The 21,849-nt window shown below is 44.0% G+C and overlaps 1 protein-coding gene across 1 annotated transcript in view; it reads left to right on the forward strand.

Moving 5' to 3' along the window:
- The first annotated feature begins 203 nt into the window (after positions 1 to 203).
- SLC35F1 (solute carrier family 35 member F1) overlaps positions 204 to 21,849 on the forward strand; it is a 230,176-nt gene continuing 208,530 nt past the window's right edge. Inside the window, exon 1 of the mRNA XM_041469895.1 lies at positions 204 to 611. Within this exon, the coding sequence (XP_041325829.1) occupies positions 409 to 611 (203 nt within the window). The 5' untranslated portion in view covers positions 204 to 408. The remainder of the gene's footprint in view (positions 612 to 21,849) is intronic.

Raw genomic sequence — 21,849 nt, forward strand, 5'->3', positions numbered from 1 at the left:
GCCGGGCTCCGAGGGGCTCCGGGGGCTCCGCGCCGTGCCGGGCCGGGCCGTGCCGCGGCAGCAGCCGCGCGTCAGGGGAGCGCGGGGCGGTGGCGAGCGGGAACAAAGGGGATCGAGGCGGCGCAGCGGCGGCGGCTCCGCCGGGGGGAGGCACCGGCTGGGCGCGGGGGGTGTGGGAGGAGGAGGAGGAGGGTCGCCAAACTGCTGCCACTTCGTCGGCCGTGAGCGGCACTCGCTGGCGGCGGCGGCAGCATCCCGCCCCTCGCTGCATGGCAGCCCAGTGAGGGAGGAGCGGGCGAGGGTCTGGAGCTGCCCGGAAGCCGAGGGAGCCAGCGCCGGCGGCAGCAGCGCCCGCCGCCCTCCCGCCGGGATGCGCCCCGCTCTCCGCTGAGGCGCAGCCCCGCCGCGATGCTCTCCCCCGAGCGCCACCGCCACCACCGCCACCCCCCGCCGCCGCAGCCGCCGCCGCCGCCGCACCACCCGCCGCAGCCCAGCCATGTCGTGGCCACCATCGAGAACCTGCCGGCGGAGGGCGGCAGTGGCGGCGGCAGGAGCGGCATCTCCGCGCCCTCCTCCAGCGTGCGCCAGAGGATCAGGAAAGTGCTGAACAGGTGAGGCCAGGGAATGGAGCGGGGCTCTGGCTACACGGCACGGTGCCGCTCGCCTGGGGCGCGCAGATCCCGAGGGCCGCCGTCGGAGGGACCCCGACCCGGCCCGGTCTGGCTCGGCTCGGCTTGGCCGGGCTGGGCTGGGCTGGGCTGGCATCGCCTTTCCCCACAGAAGCCCCGGGCGGGCAGGGAGCGACTGCGCGGAGCCTCCCCCGGCCCATTGTTGCCTCCGAGGCGGCGGCGTGAGCCGCCAGCCCGCGCCCTCCCCGCCGGTGCCGGTGCCGATCGCACCTGCCGTGTCCACAGGCACAGCTCCGCGGCGGAGTCCCCGCGCCTCCCGCCGGCTCCGGCTTGCCTGGCCCGTCACGGACAGGCGCAGGGCGGCGGGAGGAGGCAGCAGGCATCCCCGCTGCCGCAGCCCGGCCGGTGCCGGAGGCGCCGCTGGGGAAGTTGGAGCGCGGGTGGCGGGAGAGGGGGCGGCGGGCAAGGGGAAGGGGCGGCCCCCGGGGCTCCCGGCCGGGGTCCGCCAGCAGCGGCCGGGCGCGGCCTGATGCCCCGGGTGGCGTCGTGTGGGATCTCTGCCCGGTCCCGAGCAGCTCGCGTGCCCCCGGAGCAGCACGCTGGGGCTGCCGGCGAGAGGCGAGCCGCTGGGCTCGCCCCTGCGTGTGGCTCAGAGCGGCCAGTGCAAAGATGGGAAAACTGCAGGGTACTCGGAGTAAATTATTTCACCGAAGGCACAAGAAAACGCTGGAACCATCTTAGTTAATCCTTTACGCTCCCGTCTCTGCCGGTTGTTTCTTTTGCATTGCGTTTGATTAGGGCAGAGGGTTTTAATGCAAAAGAGTCCATCCAGTGCCTAACTGGTTGCTCTTCTCCAGAAGGAGCTCCTGTCTGAAAAGGCAGCTGGAGCCATCACTTCTGCCTAATGACTCTTACGTGCTAAACAGAGCGGTTGCAGCAATGGGATGGTTGGTACCAGCCTTGGCCTCATTGTCCCGGCTTCAGTTTCAGATTCATGTAACATGGACGAGCTACTGAGCCCAGCTGCTCTAAATGAGTGTATTAGGTTTGAAGATGAAGCTTTTAAATATTAAAAAATTACAATTCCTACAAGTGTTACACTGTTAAAAATATGTGAAGCTATTTGCTCTCAGAACATCCCTATTACACGGAATTAATTAACTGTTACCATTCCAGGAGAATTCCCCAAAGGTTCAGTGATACAGGAAATACTTATTTTTATTATTTGAACATGACAAGGGTTGAAAAGAAGTTGAACCAAGTAAGAGCTGCTTCAACTCAGTTACACATTTTCTTGTACCACATGCATTTTGCAAGTCTCCCTATTGAAAGATTGGCTCAATTCCTCAACCCGACAGTCCCTGTCATCTTAGGCATCCTGTGCTTGCAAGATCCCACCCTCCTTCTGCTTGGTCATCTTGAGGTGTGTGTCGGTCCTGAAACAAGACACTAGAGAAAAGATGTTTTCCCAGGGCCACCAAGAGAAACATGAAGACGTGGTGAAGAGATCAGATACAAAAGCAATAGGCTCTCCTGTGCAAGGGTGGTAATAATGACCTCTGGAGAGTCATCAGATTGACCACAGCCTTCATGAAGGTGTTGGATTAATTAATACAGTTTAAACAGTTACCATGCTTATGCATGTATATGACTGAGCTGTAGATAAAATGTCAAATCTAGTTTTTTTGGTTTTTTTTTTTTTAAAGGGGGGGAAGGGTAGAAATTTGCTCTGGTGACCAAAGTCCAAATCTCTTCTGATTTGTAAACTTGAACCTAGAAATGAGATCTCCCATAGCCCAGAAGAGCAGCCTAAGGAACAGGAGTCAGTCACTTTTTCGTGATTGTGTTCTTACCTCCTCCTCAAACATGAAATAACCCTAAATTTGTTCCAAATTTATGTGGTGTATGGAGAAGGAGAAGACATGTTACTGAGGTGTTTTAATTCTTAGCCAGTTCCACATTCTGTAGCAACAGAAATTTTTCGAAAGTTAGATTTTCTTAAGTTTCTTTCAATTTTGCATGGGAACTGATGTCTCCATGTAACATCACAGCTTTCATCAGTATTTCTGTTAATACAGTGAAATGGATTCTGACACAATGTTTATATTTTCATTCTCTATGGAAACAATAGTCTGAAAATACATGTGGGAAATAAAGAAATATGTATACCATATTCCAAAAGAAGCAGGAGACCCCAACAAACCAAACATTGGCTTTTCCAATTGTTTTTCCCCTGGAAAAGGGTAACACTTTCTCTGTGCTATCTATATTTTGTGTGCACCATTTGCTTGACACCCATTAGTGGAAGGCTCCTGACTGATTTGTTGTGCTTCTGTTTTCTGCTACATAAAGTAAGGGATCTTCAGGCAGACATCAAAATAAAAAGGTTGACAGCAACTGGGGCTGCCAGAAACCTGCTTTTGGCTGATGCAATTGCAGAATGGTTTGGGTTGGAAGGGACCTTTAAAGGCCACCTAATCCAACCCCTGCTGCCATCAGCAGGAACATCTTCAACTAGATTAGGTTGTTCAGAGCCACATCCAACCTGACCCTGATTGTTTCCAGGGATGAGGCATCTACCACATTTCTGGGCAGCCTCTTTCAGAGTTTCACCAACCTCATAATAAAACATTTCTTCCTTATATCTAATCTTTTAATTTAAAACCCTTGTCCTGTCACAAGAGGCCCTGCTAAGAATTCTGTGCCCAGGGAGGAGACAGACTCTGGTGTGGTCAAGGAGGAAACAAGACATGAGGAGAAAGGACATAGATACTGGCAGAAACTGATCGTTTCTTTCTCACTTTCTTTGTAGCAGTTCGGTTACCCAGGCACTTCCTGATTCCCGAATTGCCTTCCATGGAAATTCAGGAATTAAAATGAAACAATTAAATTAAAAATGTTTTACAAGCTATGGAAGCTTATTTTAATTTCACCTTCCAACCTCTCCTCTCTGTTCACTCAGTAGAACACCAAGGTAAGAGAGGAACACTGTAACAACCCCTGCAGGGTATTTGGGAGAGAACACACTGAAAGCAGAGCTGGTTGCCTGTAAAAGTCTATTTCAGTGATCACAGCAAACACTGCACTCTGAAAAGAGTTGTCCATAGCAGAAAAAGCAGAAAGTAATTAAAACACAAAAGTGAATGGTTGGAATTATGAAGGACTGGAGATGCTCAGCACAATTATGGGATTTACTGGAATAGTTTGTGTATAAGTTCTGGGCTGCTAGTGATGGTGAACAGGACCTGCTGCAAGAGGATTAAACTTGCTGTTATTCTTGAAATAGTTGTGGTGCTTAGGGATGTGGTTTAATGGTGGACCTGCTAGTGCTGGGTTAATGGTTGGACTCCAGGATCTTGGAGGTCTTTTCCAACCTTAATGATTCTACGGTTCTGAGTTGGGAGAGGATGGCTTTGAGTTGCTGTAGCAACTCAAAGGGGAAATGTTGTGCTGCAGATACGTTCCTGGACCCGTGACTCACATCCATGGTCCATAAATCCCATCTGCAGGGCCCTGCCTGGTACCTTCCTAGTGACATTTGCTGAGCAGGTGTCCCTGACTTACTGTGCCCTGCTATGCTGCAGGCAAGAGCAAGAATAATGATGGCTGCTTGATTGCTTGATTACTTGCTTCCCCAAATTTCTGTGAAGCCAAAATTGGACTCCACAAACTCCGTCTGTTTGTAGAGGACCACTTAATAAGCAGTGACTTAATTACTCCTCATTGACTCCCACCTCTAGTGGGGAGATAGAAAACAAATGATGTGGTTTGGAGTTCTGTGGTTCTCTGTGCCTCTGCCCCAGCAAGCTCCTACGTATTTCAGATACCTGTTGGTGGGTCCCAGCTTGCTCCATCTGGCTGTATTCTAGCACAAGAGGCAGCTTGTCTCCCTTTCTTGCACTCCCTGGGTGATCTGAAGGGCAGAGACTCACCTGGCAGATTCTCCTGTGGCCCCTGAAACCTTTTGAACTAATTTACAGGTTGATCTCATGTTGGGAACTGTGGTTGTCACCTCTTGAGAGGAACTAGACAGACAACAAACATTGCTGAAACACAGGGGGAGCAGGTTGCCGACAAATCTCTTTGGGGGATGATTGCAAATAGTCTCTAAATGAAAGCCAACAAGCGAGATACCTGCTTATACATGGGCATTATCTCTGCAGCCTTGAGCAGCAGGACAGGGAGGGAAAATGAAGTTTCTGCAAGCAAAATGAATTAATATCTTTAGGTACTATGGTAAAGTTATTTCAGCTAAGTAAATGAGATTGTTCCTGGAAACAAAATATCCCATAGCTGTGTCGATGAACTCAGGTCTCCAGAGAAATGTCTAAGGCACTGCTATTGTATTGCTTTCCTTGACAAGGACTTTTTTAGACAGCTGGATGGCACATGCATTTTTCTGGGTTTACCCACTTCTATCTTTTAGAGCTTCCTTAAGGAATGCGAGTTATAAAAGTCTGGCTGTGCCTTATCTTGCTGTTTCAAGGTTGTCTTCATGGGCTTTTTCTTGCTGGCAGCTGCTGAATGGCACTTTGTATTTTTCAGAATTTTTCTAAAAATCATATCAGAATATTAGAGACATACTCAACTTGAATCAGAAAATGGAAAAAGAGCTATTTCAGCCATTCAGTCCCATCTCACCTTTTAAATAGCTTTATAGTTATGTTCTCTGCACTAGTGAATTGCAAAAGTTATCTATGGAGCAGTGTGACTCTCTCTGCTTCTTTGCTCACTTATTTACTTTGCCAAGTAAATTTCAGCCTTATGAAAAAGCCACTGCATGGTCTAATTCCTGTCTTAGGAAAAGGAGGATAAAAATGTTTCTAATAGGTATAATTCATTAAATTAGGTAGTGATGTATTGAACAAAATTATCTGAAGAAAAGCAATTTAGGTTCTTTTTGAAAGAAAGCTTGTCTGTTTGAGTTCAGTCTGAGTAAAACTTTTGATTTTTTAGTGTGTTACAGGCCCAATTCCTCCCTGATACTGGAGTTGAGGAACAGTTTGGCCCACTAGCTGACTAACTTTGAACTTGACCTGTGTGTCAAAGCTATTAACTCTTCAGGGATGGGAGCTGTTTAAATGGCCCTGCAAGCATCAAAAGCTATAATCCAATGTGGTTTTTTTTCCCTAATAACATGCACCTGCATAATAAATCAGACATAGGGATTTTATGTACTAAAAAGAACTTGGAGCTGAATAATAACAAAATTGAGATGATAAGTTTCATTGCCCCAAAGCAAAAATGTCTTTCAGTTGACTGATCAGAGAGGCAAACAAACCAAATAATTTATGGCATTTTTCCTTAATGAAAAGCAAGTCAAGGATCAAACATATAATTTATGAATCCAAAAAAAGAGTGAGTATTCATGACCTTCAGTTGCTTTGCTTTCTTCTTCAAAACAAAAGAATTTGCTTCTTTGGGATTTTTATTTTTAAAAAGTACAAATATCTCCCCAAAGTCCATCCAGAACAACAGTGATTGTAGAAAAATGAGCCTGAGCTCAATTCAGATAGCCACAGTTCTCCTTTCAGGTAAAAATATTTATACCATTCTGAAGTAAGTCAAAGAAAATGAGATCAGAGCATAAATAAAGCAACTAGGTTGGCTTCCTTGTGCCTGTTAGTACTATTCTTTTTGGTTGAGGAAGTGGGAAGGTCATATCTGCCTGTAGGAAAGCATCCTGGCAGAGGATAAAGAAATGAAGTGATGAAAAATTGTCCATTCTTTACTTTTCTCATTAGTTAACTTGTAATCACCATTTTGTAAGCAAACAACTTCTGCAAACTAGCTGTGTTCCCAATGATTAGGGTGCATAAGGGAAATAACAGGAGTAAAAGATGCTCTTCCTCTTCTCCAAACAAGTTATTTCAGTGAATGCATACTTACTTATTGGCACGCCATAGCACACCCAAAATGCTTTGATTTAGGAGCGAAGATCAGCTAAAGTACAAAAAGCTTCCACGTTTTTGATGTAGCATGCACTGGAAATCTGTCCAAGTTTGGTTTCAAAGTGTCTGAGTGTCATTTCCTAACAGGTTTAGAAGCCAGGATTGGGAAGCTTTGTCCCTCTTGCCTTGTTTTTGCTCCTGAGAATGTGCACTTCAGGAGATACAAGCCTTGCTGGTCCCATTCTGCAGTAGGGACTGTTTGAAGTGATGTGATATCCTAAGTGCACTGTAATCCAAACCCGACAGCCCCCGTACTGAGTGGGAAAAGATTTCCCTAGGAGGGGCAATTCAGCAGGGTAGAATATGTGGGTGTCTTCTGTCTACCTAAGACATTCAAAGTGCTGCTACTTACTGGGTGTCTGTCTGTAAGTGGGAATTTTTGACACTGGCTGTGCTGTGGGCTTTGGGAAGGGGTTACTGCCTCTTGAACTAGGGGGGTTTCAAAGGAGCAGCACCATAAATGGCTCCATAGAGAAAGCGGGAGGAATGGACAGAGTGGCTCTTATGGGATGGACAGAGCAGCTTTAATGTGCTAATGAGGGGAAGGCCAGATGCCAGCAGCGATCAGAAGGGCTCTTTGTGGCTCTGTCTCTTTGGAGATGGCTGGAGTCTCTGTCCTTATCGGGGTTGTTTCTGCAGGCAGAGGGAAACACTGGGGCTATTAGTGAGGTGTTCCCTTCCTTTAAGTCAGCAGATAGCCTTACAGATTAGCACTTGAATACTGATTAGGGCTAATTACCAGGAAAGCTTAGGAAAAAGAAGTTGCTGAAGAAGCTTCACAATAAAAACTACAAAAAATTAACCCCAAAGCCCAACAACAACAGAAGTCTCATGCTCAAAGGCTTGTGAGCAGAGCTCAAACTCAGCTGAAATCACTTGTTGCAAGAACAGCTGTATGGGGACTCATAAATTACTATGACTGTAAAGTGTGTAAGTACTGGTAGTTCTGAGATTCATGTTGTGAGCTGCCTACTCTACCTGTCTGTGCTTATTTATGTCTGTCATCCATCTAACTGAGATTTTTACTGAAAACCCCTCAAGTTTTGAAGTTCGTCTTTCAGCTTTCTCTGACTTGGTTTCTCTCATGATTTAAGAAAACATTTCTTCAATACATATTCACTCTCGGTCATTTTTCTTGGAGACACCAAACGATTGAGGTAGCAGATTTGACTCCCATGAACCACCTTTTCCTCAGTGCAGGAGGGAGCATCCCCACAGCCTGGCCGTGCTGGGTGAGCACACCCATACAGCAACACCATGCCCTACATCTGCAGGGAGTGTGCTGGCTTTTTGGGAAGTGCCATGGCACACGGGGATGACCAAGTAATTTCCTAGAGGAGGTGGGTGACCCTTGATCTCACCAGAAAGGTGTGTCCACAAATGATGCCATGCAGGCTCCACAGTAAAAAATAGGGATGCTTATTAAGCCAGTCTTCTGTTTATAGCTGATACAGTAACTTCAGTCCATAATTTCAGATTCCCTTTGGTGTAGTGGTCACCTTTTCTTCTTTACACTGCCTGTTCCCTGTGTAATATGAGTGGTCACACTCCACCTTCAGATAGGTCTGACCTGTGGCAGGCAACCTGTAGGAACTTTGGAGCTGGATAATGAATTTTCTCTTTTGCTATAACTTTTTTTTCCTAACAGAAAATGTAGATGAGTCAAAACCTTCTCAAGAAGGGTTGGTCTTTCTTGAAACTGTGTGTTTAGTAAGGTTTCTTATGTCCAGACTAGATTTTTTTGGTTGGAGAGCAAGTAAGACTTCATGGTAATCTGATGATGAGAGTGGTTATGTAGGAGACCATGATTAACTCTGCTTTGCTGCATCCCTGGAGGCGGCTGTGAGCACATGTACTGTGAGGTTCCCTTGGGATGAAGAACCTCAAAAGGGCATGGTTTTGTCTTGATGCAAAACACAAGAAATTTTGAAAATTAAAAGTTTACAACTGGAAGATGCTTCCCCCTCATCCCAGCTCATCTTCCAAGGCATTTCAGGCTTCAAGGCCTCATTTACAAAAGCACTCTATACTTGAAACAGATAAATGAAGTAATTTATGTCCAGTAACAAGACCATAGCTCTAGTGTTAATTTCAACCTGTAAGCCAGTATTAGTTGATAATGGAATGAAAACAAAATTTGAAACATTTTTAGTGATGTCCATTAGTTTACTTAGTCCTCTTTGGCGTTCATTTGTCAAAGGAACTATTGTATGTGTGTATGTCCAGAAGTATGTAATTTGGCTGCACTGATTTTAAAATGGTGCTGTCTTCTGGGCCACATTTAGTCTCATTAGTTTTCTCATCTGGCAAGTGTTTCTTGATAGGAGTTGGCTTTTTCTGCTTTCCATTTGGTAGAAATGGAATATGAGTTAAGAGGGGTGTCAATCTTTCCCCTTCTTTAGTGAAATAGAGGAGAAGCCGTTGACATTATGGGAGGGAGATGCCAGAGTTTGTTCCTGCTCTGATATCTCTTTATCAACCTTTCATGTAAGAAGAGAGCTCTGCAGCGCCACTCTTGGATCTCTCCACCCTAATAACTAAAATTCTGGTCCTTAATGTAGCCTTGAGGTGGCTATCTCAGAGCTTTTCAGGGGAAGGGGGAGTTTGAGGGAGCTGGGCTGGGCTGAATTAGAGTGGTGCAAGGTAGAAGTGGGGGGAATTCTCTCTCCTTTTTGTTGATGAGAGGAGGTAGATAACTCTTCAAGAGGAAGTGAGTCACTGAAAGGTAGGGGCCAAATGCTCCAAGGGGGGATAAGGCATAAGCTATACCCTGTACGATGCTTTCTGTTTTTTACCAAAATTTCAGTCTTTGTCTACCCAGGTGCCTTTGTGGCTTTCCCAGGGTGCAATATTATTCTGCATGGATCTTTTGGGATTTTTTTGCCCGATGATGATGAGACAAATGCTAGAAAATACTTACTAAATTAAATTAATTACCTTGTGATTATTTTAAATCCTGGTACTTTATGGAGTTTAAACAGCTCGGTATTTCTGGACCTGATCTGGGCCATTTGCCTTCTGAAATCTCTTCTTACTTGAAGCTGAGTGCTGTAATGAAACTAAGGGTTTCTTTCCTGTTGCTGCTTTCTTTTTCTCTCTCTGCTGTTGCTACAGACATGAAATGCTTTTGAATATGTTTTTTTCAACTCCCTCCTGCCAGTATATTGAGGTCTGTAGGGAATGTCTGGGGTAGGTTGAAAGTGAGAAAGGACAGAAAATAGCAAGTAGGATAGGTAGAGTTGAGCAGTGAGCTGGAAAATATTTTAATGGGTATGGGATTTGATACTTGAATGAAGTAAAACTTTAATGTTGTAGATATAATTTTCATCAGGCTGGGTATGAGGATTAAGTATCCTTAGGCAGAAAAAGTTTACAAGCTTCATCCCATATAGTGGGGAAAAAGCCATCACAGAGATATAAGTAATGATCAACTGAAGTGCCTCCTTGTCCAGGTTTGGGACAAATTTGGAAGGGAACTTCCAAAGGGAAGATTCCCTAAAGGGCAAAATTCAGCAGCCCTTCCCCCACTTGTCCTGGAGAAAAGTTGAAAAAACTGTTAATGTAACAAGTATTCACAAGCATAAAAAAAATGAATAATATTAAATAATAAAACCTCTTGCTGTTCTGAAGAGATGGCAAATTCAGAAATTCTCTATAGTTCAGAGAGAGTCCTTTGTAGGTGTTTCTCAGCTCACTGAGTCCCTCAGGTGCTGGAATGCAATGCCCTGGGCCCTGGACACTGGTGTGAGCTCCCAATGTGTTTTCTGGGTTTTTGGTCCAGAGCAGGTTTGAACAGTTCCAGGAAAAGAAAAAGCCACAGCCCAGGGAACTTTTCTGCCTCAGCTAGCTAAAAAAACCTAACTAAAAAGCAAAGGAGAGCTCTCTCCTGCTGTCTGTCCATGCTGCAGACAACACAGTCTATGAAAAGGAAAGCCAAAGCTCTTATCTCTGTATTTTTGAAAACACCATGAAAAACCTCCACTGTTTTTCCTTTTCCCCCTCTTCAATCTTGGATCTAGCTTTAAAAGCACACAACTTATTTCTGGGCTAAACAGATGAATGGGGATACAATTCAGCATCAAAAAGTCACCCCAGGACACTCCTTTTCCTGCGTAACCTACCAGACATGCACAGGTAACTTCCAGTCAGATTTTGATACCTGACCTCTGCTGTCAGGTTCCTGATTTGCTGAGTGGGACACTGTAGTAAAAGGACTTTCTTTCAACATTTGCAGAGGTGCTGTCCAGCTTGTCCCAGAGCAGAGAGCACCTGTGGGTAGCCCTGGAGACCTTGTTCCACTGCTGCCTGCTCACATTCTTCTGCCAAAGCTGCTTTTCGCTCGTGCTCACCAGCAATTTTTGACAGTATACTTAAAGGGTTTCTTTTTGGGTCTGTTCTGTGGTGGGGGAATCATGTCTTCAATGACATTCAGTAGATTCCAGAACATTTGGAGGATTTAATCTAGAAGCACAGGGGCTTCTGGGTGGTGTGATGGTTATCATACATGTATGAAGGCACCTCTTACTAGCACTGAAAAGGAAAATTCCATGTTTCCTGCCATTTAAACATAATGGTGACAGCAGAACAACTGTGCAGTAGCAGAAATGCCCTCAAGGACTGAGGCAGAGTGTTCAAGGTAAGATGCAGTGCCATGATGGTGGTGGAAGGGTTGCCAGAAATGAAATAGTTACATTGGATTTGTGTTAACCAAGCAAAATCTCGGGTTCTGAGTTGGTCCTGCTAGAGAGAGGTTACTTGAGTTTGAGACACTAAGTAATTCCCTGGTTATTCACTTGAAAAATTCTGTCTGTGACTGTGTGTAAGCATGTGATAACTTTTAGTTACCTAAAATCAACTTCCCATTATAAATAAATAAATTCTAGCTCATTCTAACTTGTAGAAGAATTTCAGTTAAATTTGATGTCTGAAATTGTCCATAAGTATTGATTTGGTATGCATTACTGTGTTAATGGAACTTATTATTACTCAGCTAGATTAATTTATTAGATTTATCCCTACATTACAACCTATAGATGTATTGAGACATGAGCCCACAGAATCAATACCAATTTCTTTCCTCATTTATGAATGTTCTTATTAACATCCAGAGCACTGTTACACTCAAGAGTATTTAGCTGCCATTTATTGTGAAGCATTGCACTCCAACAATTTTAAATTTGTCTTTTTTCTTTGTCCTTTAATGATTATTTTTTCCATTTATCTGGGCACTTGTTTGGACAAAATGCCAAGTATCAAGCTTCAAATGAGTCATGATCCAATCACTGGGTCTTGCAGTAACTTAGGTGTGCAAAACTAGGGCTCTGAGACCAGACCTAATCTTTGAGATGCATTTTGGCTGCTGTTCTGTGTGGCAGGCCCAAACTGGGAGAGGGAACAAAGGTACAAATGTAACTTCTCCTAAGTTGCCTGCCAAATGTGCTGTATTTGCATGTTTTCCTTTGAGCAGCAGCCATGCGTGCATTTATCTTTCAGAAGCAGCAGTGTTTGGCTGAGGAGCAGTTGCAAAGACCAGCTGAAATGGGCAACTGATGTGCAGCTCATTCACTTGCTTCCAGAGCTTGAGCTGTTGAAAGCTCATGGTGGGAATTAAAAGAAGTGGGGTCCAGTAGAAATATGGGGTTAGAAAGCTGTTTGATCACTTCTGCCTCTGCTGCAATTCAAGACTGGTAGGCAGCACTGATGGCAGGGAGAGAGACAAGTCTTCAGACAGTCCTAACACTGGCATTTCTATTCCCATCACAGCTCCGGTGGTGTTCGGGGCTAATGTCCTTCCTTCCTCTGGCCAGACCAGAAACGTTCTGTAACTCTCAGGAAGAGAATTGCAGAGATGGTTTGGTCTCAGCCTAGCCTTTAAACACAATTCTAAGCAGCTCACCAGACATTTATGTGGAGAAATCTCCAGCAGCTGTATATGCACAATGTTTCATCCAGTGGTCTGTACGGTGAAACTGTAAAATTCACTCTTCTCTGGACAGTCTTTCTTTCTTATTTTCCAGTAAAAGTTGTATTTACTGAGTATGCTTCTTATCTGACCAATTTTTGGCTTGTATTTAACTGTTGCTGCTGTAGCTGCTGCTTGTGCACCACTGCAGTTACAGTGAGGCATTAAAAACTCAAGCCTGATAAATGAAATACAGCATGCACAAAAGGATCAGCCAGGTGATAAATGGGGAAAAAATCACCCCCAAAAATATAATATATAAGTATGATGCAGAAATAGGCATCAGAGTCAGAAAAGTGGTGAGTTGCCCCCTGAATGCTGTCTGTCTGACCCAGCTGTGGGGTTTGGGACCAAAGCCAGAGCAGGGTGATTTGTGTCATCCTGACTGTGCAAGACTAAAAGTTACAGGACAGCTGATGGACAAAATGCAGCTTTAACAATGTGTGCAGTGCAGGACAGGGAGGAGTAGGCTTTTGCCTGTTTTGTTTTCAGGATAAGCTGTATTGCAGCAGCAGATGAGGGGAAATACTGTGTTTTAAAGGTCTTGGAGAGAAGTTACATATAGTAGCTTCTGATTTACAGTCCAGAATTAGTCACCAATTGGTTTTTTTTGGCCCTAGGTGAATCTCTCAACCTCGCTAGATCTGGTTCAGCACCTGTAAAATGGGGACAATTAAACTTAACTACCCGGAAGAGTTGTTGATTAGTTAATGCTTGTGAAATGCTACACAGTGCTATAAAACAGAGCATAGTACTCAGAAACATCTGGTTTACAGTTACTATAGCGCTTCTCTGAAACTTTATGGGCAAACTTTCCCAAGAAACAAAATGATTAATGTGTGCAATACATGTAGGCATTGAGAGATGAGGAACAGACAGCTTTTCCAAAGCATTTAACTTTCCTCAGGTACATTCAAAATACAAGAGGTTTCCCAAGAGCTCCTGAAGTGGCCTGGGACTGAGAGCAGTGTCATGTGAATTTGGGGCTGCAGAATGAGGCACCTCATGAATGGCAGAAGAGCTTCTTGCTCCACTCCTATCTTCTTGTTCTTATTCTTGACCCTGCCCAGCTTCTTCCCCCTTTGTTTTTCTGATGGAACTGTTTGCAAGGTACCATTGAAAAACAGGTTGGTGGTTTGATTCAGATGGGATAAAAATGGGGAAAAGTTTCATTGTTGGTTTGTGTTTCCAGACGGATCTTATCTCCAGTGTAGTTTATCATGTGGCTACACACCCATGGACTCTGAGGCTGGCACATAGTGGAGTCTGGGGCAGTTGAAATTCTCCTGACACTGGAGATGGTCCCACAAGCCATGGTACCCAGGCACAAAAGGTGACATCACAGAGCTCAGAAAGTGTGCTAGTGAGCTAACCCTTTCTCCTGCCTCCAAAGACAAGTTACACTGATTTCACTGGAGACAGTGAAATCATGTATGGCAGCAGAGAGCAGTCATTTGGTGAAAAGCTGATCCTGGCTGAAGCTCATCATATTGTGTGTGAAATTCTGCTAACAAAAGGGACAGAGCTAAGAATGTGCTAGAGACTAGCTTGTAATAATTTCTGAGATTTGCATCTTGACTATCACTTGAGATACTTACAATGTGAATATGTGCACAATATGAATAATGCACATGCATACATATTGATTTGGTTTAATAGGAGACTGTTAAAAAAAAAAATAGACGCAGTGGTGGAGGGAAAAAACCATTTCCAAATACATCACTCCTTCATTGATACCTAGAAATTATTAAGAGAAGGTCACAAGTTACCTCATGTGAAGATTCAACTTCTCAGTCATTTTACAGAGCTAGGTAAGGTGAACATGAGCTAAGGCTGAGGAATGAGTTTGTTCTTAACAGAATATCATGAACTGCCAAAAGGACGTTGCACTTCTGTCTCTTCCCTGCTCCTGGCCAAATTACTCCTTCTACTTCTGCTAAGCCAGGTCTGGTTTCCATCACAGGCAGATCACTAAAATCACAGATCATTAACCCAGCTGAAAGAAGTTGCTGTTGTAGATGGGTTTTTAGCTAACTTTTGATTAAACTAGTGCCTGGACTGATAATGAAAGGAAGGAGGCTGTGAGCAGAGAGAAGTAAGGGCAGAGGAGGTGAGGAAAACAGGGATGGGAGGTAAAAGAAACTAGAAAGAAGGAAGGGAAAGTATATATTTCTATGGTCTCAAGCTTTTTATTTGGCTCATTTGTATTGTAATACCATGCTTGAGCTGACTACTTACTGCCAAAGTCCTTAACTTCCTCCTGCCTTCTTGTCACAAACGTTAGTATGATGTTCCTGTTGAAATGAACACATGTGAGACCTGTTGGCTGTTGACAGCTGGTAAACAATCAGCTGTAGCCAATTCCTGCCTCAGGTAGGGGGAAGAAGTGTGAGTGTACTCAGAGAGGAAAAAGAAAGTTGCCAGATACCAGGTAGGGTGATTGTGAGTGGGGGTGGTGGAAAAATGTGTGCTGTTACGCTTGTAAGGACTTGTTGTTGGAGGAGATGGTGGAGGTGTGATGCAGCCCTAAATTGACAGTAGTCTTTTTTGTTACAGGTTAAATTTATTTATTTTAGGCAAGCCTGAGTTCAGTGATGATAGGCATTTGTGAAAACCTTAGTGTAAGCATGCTCTGTGTTTCCCTGTTGATAGAAAATGGAAGGGGAGCCTTATCCAGGAAACAGGTTCTTTTCCACAGTAAATAAAAGAGCAGGTGCATGTTCAGCAGGTCTAAAATCATTATATCTGGTGTGCAGCAGTGTTCATGTTCAGTAGGTCTAAAATCATTATATCTGGTGTGCAGCAGTGCTCCTGTGTGCTTTGTGACTCACTTCTGCCTCCCTGCCAAGGTGTGCAGTAACTTCTTTGCTGTGGCTGACTAGGAAAATAGCCCAATCAGTGGTGGCCAAAATTGGTGGCCACTGAACTGGATTGTCTCCCTTTCCATGATGGCATGTGATGTACTATAGCATTCTCCTATAGTCCAGTGTGAACTGCTGTTTTTATTTGGCTGATGTGATCTTGGAGGCTTACTGCCATTCCCTGACCTCTTTCTTCCTGGAGCCAGCAGCCATGCACAAGCTTTCCCAAAACCATGCCTCTGATCTGCAATCCCATAACTTCAGTTACTAAAATAATTATTTAAGAGCAAAATACCCACCAATTTGGCCACCTTGGGAATGGTCGCGAGATTGTACTGACATAGATAGTTTTCTGGAAGCATTTCTCTGTTAGTCCTGCTTCCCAAACTGATCCTGTATGCTCCTAGCTGTTGTATTTTCACTTGCAGTACTGTTGTATAGAGGTGCTGCACAGTTCCAATGTATCAGTTCACAACAACTTCTTCTCTCCTGCAGGAAGCAAAGCTTTTTTTGTATTTAGAGCACCAAAAGAACAGGTAAGGAGGAAAAGGGAGTGATCATCTTCAGACTGGGAAGGTGTCTATTAGTGGGAGTACAGGCTCTGTTGATTTTTAAAGAAAACAAAATAACAACACTTCACCCTTCTCACCTCCAGGAAAGAAAAAAAACAAAACAAAACCCAAAAGAACCCAAAAAAGCAAAACCACACAAAGAAATACCACCAAACCCAGCAACCTTGCTACAGCGCATTATACAGCGATTTGTGTTTTGATACCAAACTAAGTGAAGAGGATGGGAAGGGGGAAGAAGGAAAAGGGGAGAAGCTTTCAGGTAAATTCTGCCAGTGTTTGAATCCCACAGTGTTGGGAGCAGGGAAATGCAAAACAATGAAAACCTCACTTTGCCTGTCTGTGTTCAAGTATGCTTCTGTGGCATAAAAATAAATTGTCATGTAGAGAAGGACCTGCTTCTTGCTGTTTTGGTGTCTACTGATGACCATGGCTCTGGTCTTAGGCGGGCAGAGACAGACAATAAACTAGCTTGCAGGTGTGCTGTGGTACAACCACATTGGCTGTTTTTACAAACTCAGTGATGGTGAAGTCCTGAAAGGGGGAAAGAAGACAAAAGACTTATGGTGTGAGTAAAAAAAATACATTATCAATGCAGGAAAAAGTGGTATGTCAGTTCTTAAGATGAATTCCTAGCTGGACCCCAAAGTACACAATAATCCCCAGTTTTGTTTCCTTTGCCTGTCCAACTCTCCTTTCCTCCCCCGACAAGCAGCCTCCCTCCACAGCCACAGCAGCACCATGCTTTCAGTATTTCCTGTAAAGGAAGGGGGAGTAAGGGTAGAGTCCCCCATGCCTGGTTAAGAGGGTCTATTATAGAGGATTAACTGTGCCCAGACAATGCAGCCCCTCGAGGAGCCCGTTACCCTTTTGAGATGCGTGTGTGGGTAAGAGGGCACACTGCTGTCCCTGTATCCCAGCCCAAGTGCGTGTGGTTCCATGCCCTGGTTGCTATGACAATTAATCGCGTCTTTTAAGGGCTGGTGCCGACTACAGATCCCTGTAAATTGCCTGAAAGACTAGTTAAAGCTGCTCCTCAGGCACCTTTATTTGCTTTTACCCCATAAAAATGGGATGGAGAGGTTTTCTGCTTCCTACTTGTAGAAAAAGCCAGAGTAACTTGGTATATGCTTTTAGACTGGCTTTCACTTTCCTGAGCATGATAAGACATGCATTTTTTTTTGAAGAACAACTGTAAAATAGACAGGGATGTGGTGCCTTCCAGCTCTGTGCGTGTAGTCTTCATGTGACCAGCAGATTGTGCGTGCCTGGGAAATGTAAGTAGTATAGTCTTCAAGAGGTATGCGTGCATTTTTTTTGCATGTGTGTTTGTTTTTATTGGAAGGTTTGCACTAGGCAATTAATGTGTATGTCTTTGGCTTTTCTTTGCACCTTAAAAAGAGCAACAGGGAATTACTGTGGTGTCTCAACCTACATCAAGAGCATACTCTGTATTTGCCTGTTTGCCAAGGTAAGGGGGGAGAAATAGAGGTTTCCCATGTCACTAGTCCAGAAACCTGAACAGCAGTGAATGCAGATATTCTTAAAAATCTTCCTGTAGGTTAAAGCCCTGTTCATTGGAAAGGCAGTCCTAACTCCCTCAGTACATTATTAGAATGGTTGGAAAAATATGTCCAGAACTTTGAGAAGTTTTTTTCTTCCTTGAAGACACTAAAGTCTCTGTTACCTTTAATATTGCTTGTCAGGGAAGAAAATAAACACCAAAACCAAACCCCATGAAGGGAAACAGGTTTAAAGGGATAAATTATCAAATGCACAATGTTCTCTCTTAACCTTAAACAAAAGGAGAGGTGTGATTCAGCACAGTCTCTCTTTTTTAATGAATGTCACCTTGATACAAACACATTTGTATACACAACATATGTCTGAGGAAACTTAAAATTGGTTTTACTGGAGACAGTGGGCAAGATGTTGTCATTGTTTGGTATGTCACATCAGAGTCAAATGTGCTAAAATAGATTAGATAACTTTGATTATCAGAAGTATTAATAGCTGTGTGCACTCAGTGCATGCTATACATCCTAGTTTTGGGGGACTAATGTTGTCCCACTGGTCACAGAGACATGAATGTGCCATCTGCCATCATAGGTGTATAATATTGGCTTGCTTTTCATTTGTAATTTCAGTACTTGAGGAGTATCAGGTACTACTGTTGATAATTAAGCTGTGGCTGAAGAACTAATTGTGTTCCATCTTGTGTATGGCAAATATGTATGATCTTTCAGAACTGGTCAAGCTGGAGCAGCTGCAGGAGAAGCAGTGAAAATGGACCCAACCCCCAGTCTATGCCTCTGCAGCCATTACTTCTTTCACTTATCAAAGAGTTTTAAACTGGAAGTGTGCAGGATTGCTGCTCAAAGCCTGCAGGCTAAGGTCTTGTTTATTCAGTTTGTATCCTCCAGGATCAGCTTTCCTGTGTGGAAGAAGAAGAACCAGTTAAATAGCAGTACACTCCCTTCCTTCCTTTTCATGATGGAAAACCCTTGCTCAAGTCTACATTCTTTCTGGTCAGCAGAGGACTGTGAAAGGCCCCAAGACAGGTGGTGTTTTCGAGGTAGTACCTGTTCAACTTACTAATAGCCCTGGAGGTACTATTCAGAGAGGAAAATAACATCCTCTGGTCTTGCCTTGCCATTGACAGTCAGAGCCCCATTTTGGTATCTGGAATTGGCTTGCAGGGAATATCAGACAGAAAAGGTTTCAGTTCCTGTCATACGTGTAGTGGCTCTGCATCGTGATGATTGTGATCCAGACAAAGCCCTGAACTTGTGTAAGCCCACACCCATGCTGCTGCCAGGACTATCAAACTATTAGCCTCTTGCTCCATTTTTCCCGTGAAATTCTGTTCAAACCAGTATCTTTAAATGTTTTTCCAATACAATGTGTTTGTTTGGGTTTTTCCCCCTTTAATGCAATGTAATAGTACAATGGGATCCTTGCAATCAGCCCTGCATATGTGAGCAGTGCTTGCCTTGAATACATCACTGTGATTACACAGGCCCTGCTGCTGTGCAGTGCATCCTATTCAGCCATCACTGTGTATCCTTACAGAAGTCCTGAAACTTCTTTTCCTCCTCCTGCATCCACTGCAGTGCCAGGACTCCCCTTTGTGGAAATGGTGGGCCAGGTTTTTGGGGCTTTTCTTGGGTGACATTCCTCCACGTCCCAGCGGGACTGTACCTGGAGGCTGGGAGGAGATAGCCTGCTGTCATGGCAGAAAGCTGAGAGTGCTCTCCAGCTGCAGGACCTTGAAGCCCAGCAGAATGACAGATAGCAGCTTCTTTACCTCTGGTGCCAGTGCAAGAAGAAACTTGCTCTTGTTTGATACTGCCTGAGTTCTTACTACTAAAACCTCTGGGTTATCTACAATTTAAGGCCACCAGATATCTGGCAGGAGCCACTGTGGTGCATGGCAGGAGCTGCTGCTGCCACTTGTGTCACTGCTGCCAGCCACGGCCCTGCTCTGCTCCTGCAGGGTGGCTTTAGCACAGAGCCCTGAAGAATTGTGCCAGCTCCATCTGCCCTGGGAAATAGTTTTATTTTATCTTTATCCTTTTAATTCTTTGTCTTTTGTGAAGCACTAGTTAGTTGTCACTTTTCCCCTGCTCCCTGTGTGGCTGCTGTTCCCTTCACCTGCAGCTTCCCCTTCTTTCTTCTCCCCAGCCTGGCTGCCTCTTTTTCTTGCCCTTCTCACAGAGGAAGATATTCTTAGGCAAGGGTCAGATGCTCAGGTCTCTCGGGGAAAGTACTTCAGGATTCTGAGACAGAAATAGCACAGTGGCTTTAGGTGCCTGCTGGGAGGAGTCACTAGCCTGTGTCCTCTCCCCCAACTTCTTTGGGCTCTCATGGAGCTGTTTGGCCCTACTTAAATGTGTAGGCAAGAAGGGGCTCTGAAAGGCAGAAGTGAGCTGGGTCTGTTTTCCTGTGGCTTTAATCTGTTCAGAATGTCCTATAAAAGCAATGTGTCTAATTAAAAATAAAAGCAAACTTACATTAAGATTTTATTTTTTTGCAATTGAAATTGTCTGATGTGGCAACTATTGGATTGCAAATGATGTCTTTGTGGCAGCAGCCTCACTCACCTGCAGGGCTTTGCACTCCTGTTCTGGCTTTTTCTGCTCACGGCTATAGATCTTCCAGCTGCAGAGAAAATCAGGTGAGGCACAACATCTCCTCTTGTGGAAAAGCAGTTTTAACATAGCAAGGGTACACATAAAATCAGCTATTTGTAGCTGGAAAGATTAATGCTGTAATGGGATAATTACAACGTAGTAGTATGAACAAAGAAAAAAAGCTTTAGTTTTAACCCATGTTCTGACATGCAGTCCCTGCCTTTTGAGCAAGGCATTTTCCAAGTTTGCTTCTGGTTTTGCCCCTTGGATGCAAACACTAACCCTTCATCAGGAGACTGGGACTATTTAATAAAAAACCAGGAAATATATTTATAGATGCTTCTAATTTGTATTGTAAATACTGGCTGGCAAAGAGAGCAAGAGGCTAGAAAGACCATGGCACAGACAAGGAAAAGTCTCTTCTATCTCTCACTGCAAGCTCAGGAAAACATGAAAGGGCAGTGTAATTGGGATGCTGTTGAATTATGTATAATACTGGCATCTAGTTCTCTTATCAGTTTAATTTTGGTAATGCTTTCTTTCTTGCCAACAGAATAGTCTCTGTAAATAAGCTGCCTCCTTGTTTGCTTGCATGGCCTGATTATATACAATTATCCCTTGACTGCTATGACTTTTTAAATTAGTAGTGGGCTTAGCTGGGTAGGTATTCTAGAATTTCATCTGAAATATTCATTGCTTTAACTGACCACATAAATACATGTGGTTCAACCCCAAAAAATGGGAAAAACCAGTCTGCTGACAGCTTCACTGCCTTCCTTCAGTTTTCTTACCACTGGAATTGCTTGCCACAATAAGAATGACCTCTGTGGTTTTAAGTAGAAGGTACACTCTCAACAGAAGTAAAATTGAGAGTATTTTATAAACATAGTACTTCTAGAGCTTTTACATTTTAAACTTGACCCAGTAACAGTAAAACAAACCTGGACAGAAGGTTTTTGTCCAGCCTTGGATCCAGATGTGTCTGCAAGAGCATTTTTTTGCCTACTTTGCAACACATCCACATCCTCCTTAACTTGTGGAAACCTCTGTTCCATGCCTCAGCTCCAATCTCTGAGGCATTGTTATCTTGACTGCTTCAGAGATGGAACACAATTTTCTCCCTTGTCAAAGGGAAATAGCCATCTACAAATGCAGTGGTCTGGCCGTGATATGATAGACTAATACGTGTATTCATCAGCCCAGATAAACTAGATTGGGATTCAGATTTCAGGTTACAGAAATTTTCTGCAGACTGTTGTTTGAACAAGGAGACAAGAGTTGGCAAATTCATGTTAACTGCAGTTAATGAACCTGAAATTTTAGTTTTAAATATTTGATAAAGGTTGTCTTCAGCATGTAGAAAATAAAGATCACTGTGGAGCATGTTAGAAAAAACATGTGTTTTGTACTGAAACTTCCAGTGTTTGGCCCTATGGATCTTGGAAAAATCAATACTTCCATCTTATCTGGTGTCTGAAGACGGTAAAAAATAAGAATACAATTCCCAAGTGTCTTGGTTCCTGTGTGAGGTGGTGTGGTATACTCACAAAAACTAGCTTCACCACAAAATTTGCCTGTTCACCATGTGCTATGGTAATAAGTTTAACACACGATTTATTAGCTTCCTAAATAAAATATTACTTCTCTACATTTTGAGTTGAATTTTGGTGGATGATCTAGAACAAAAATTAGCCCCAAAATGCATTGAAAGAGATTTGTACCCTCCAGTATGTCAAAGATTGAT

The sequence above is a fragment of the Pyrgilauda ruficollis genome, unplaced genomic scaffold (genome assembly GCF_017590135.1).
Source record: "Pyrgilauda ruficollis isolate IOZ18807 unplaced genomic scaffold, ASM1759013v1 scaffold24, whole genome shotgun sequence".
Taxonomy (NCBI): Eukaryota; Metazoa; Chordata; class Aves; order Passeriformes; family Passeridae; genus Pyrgilauda; species Pyrgilauda ruficollis.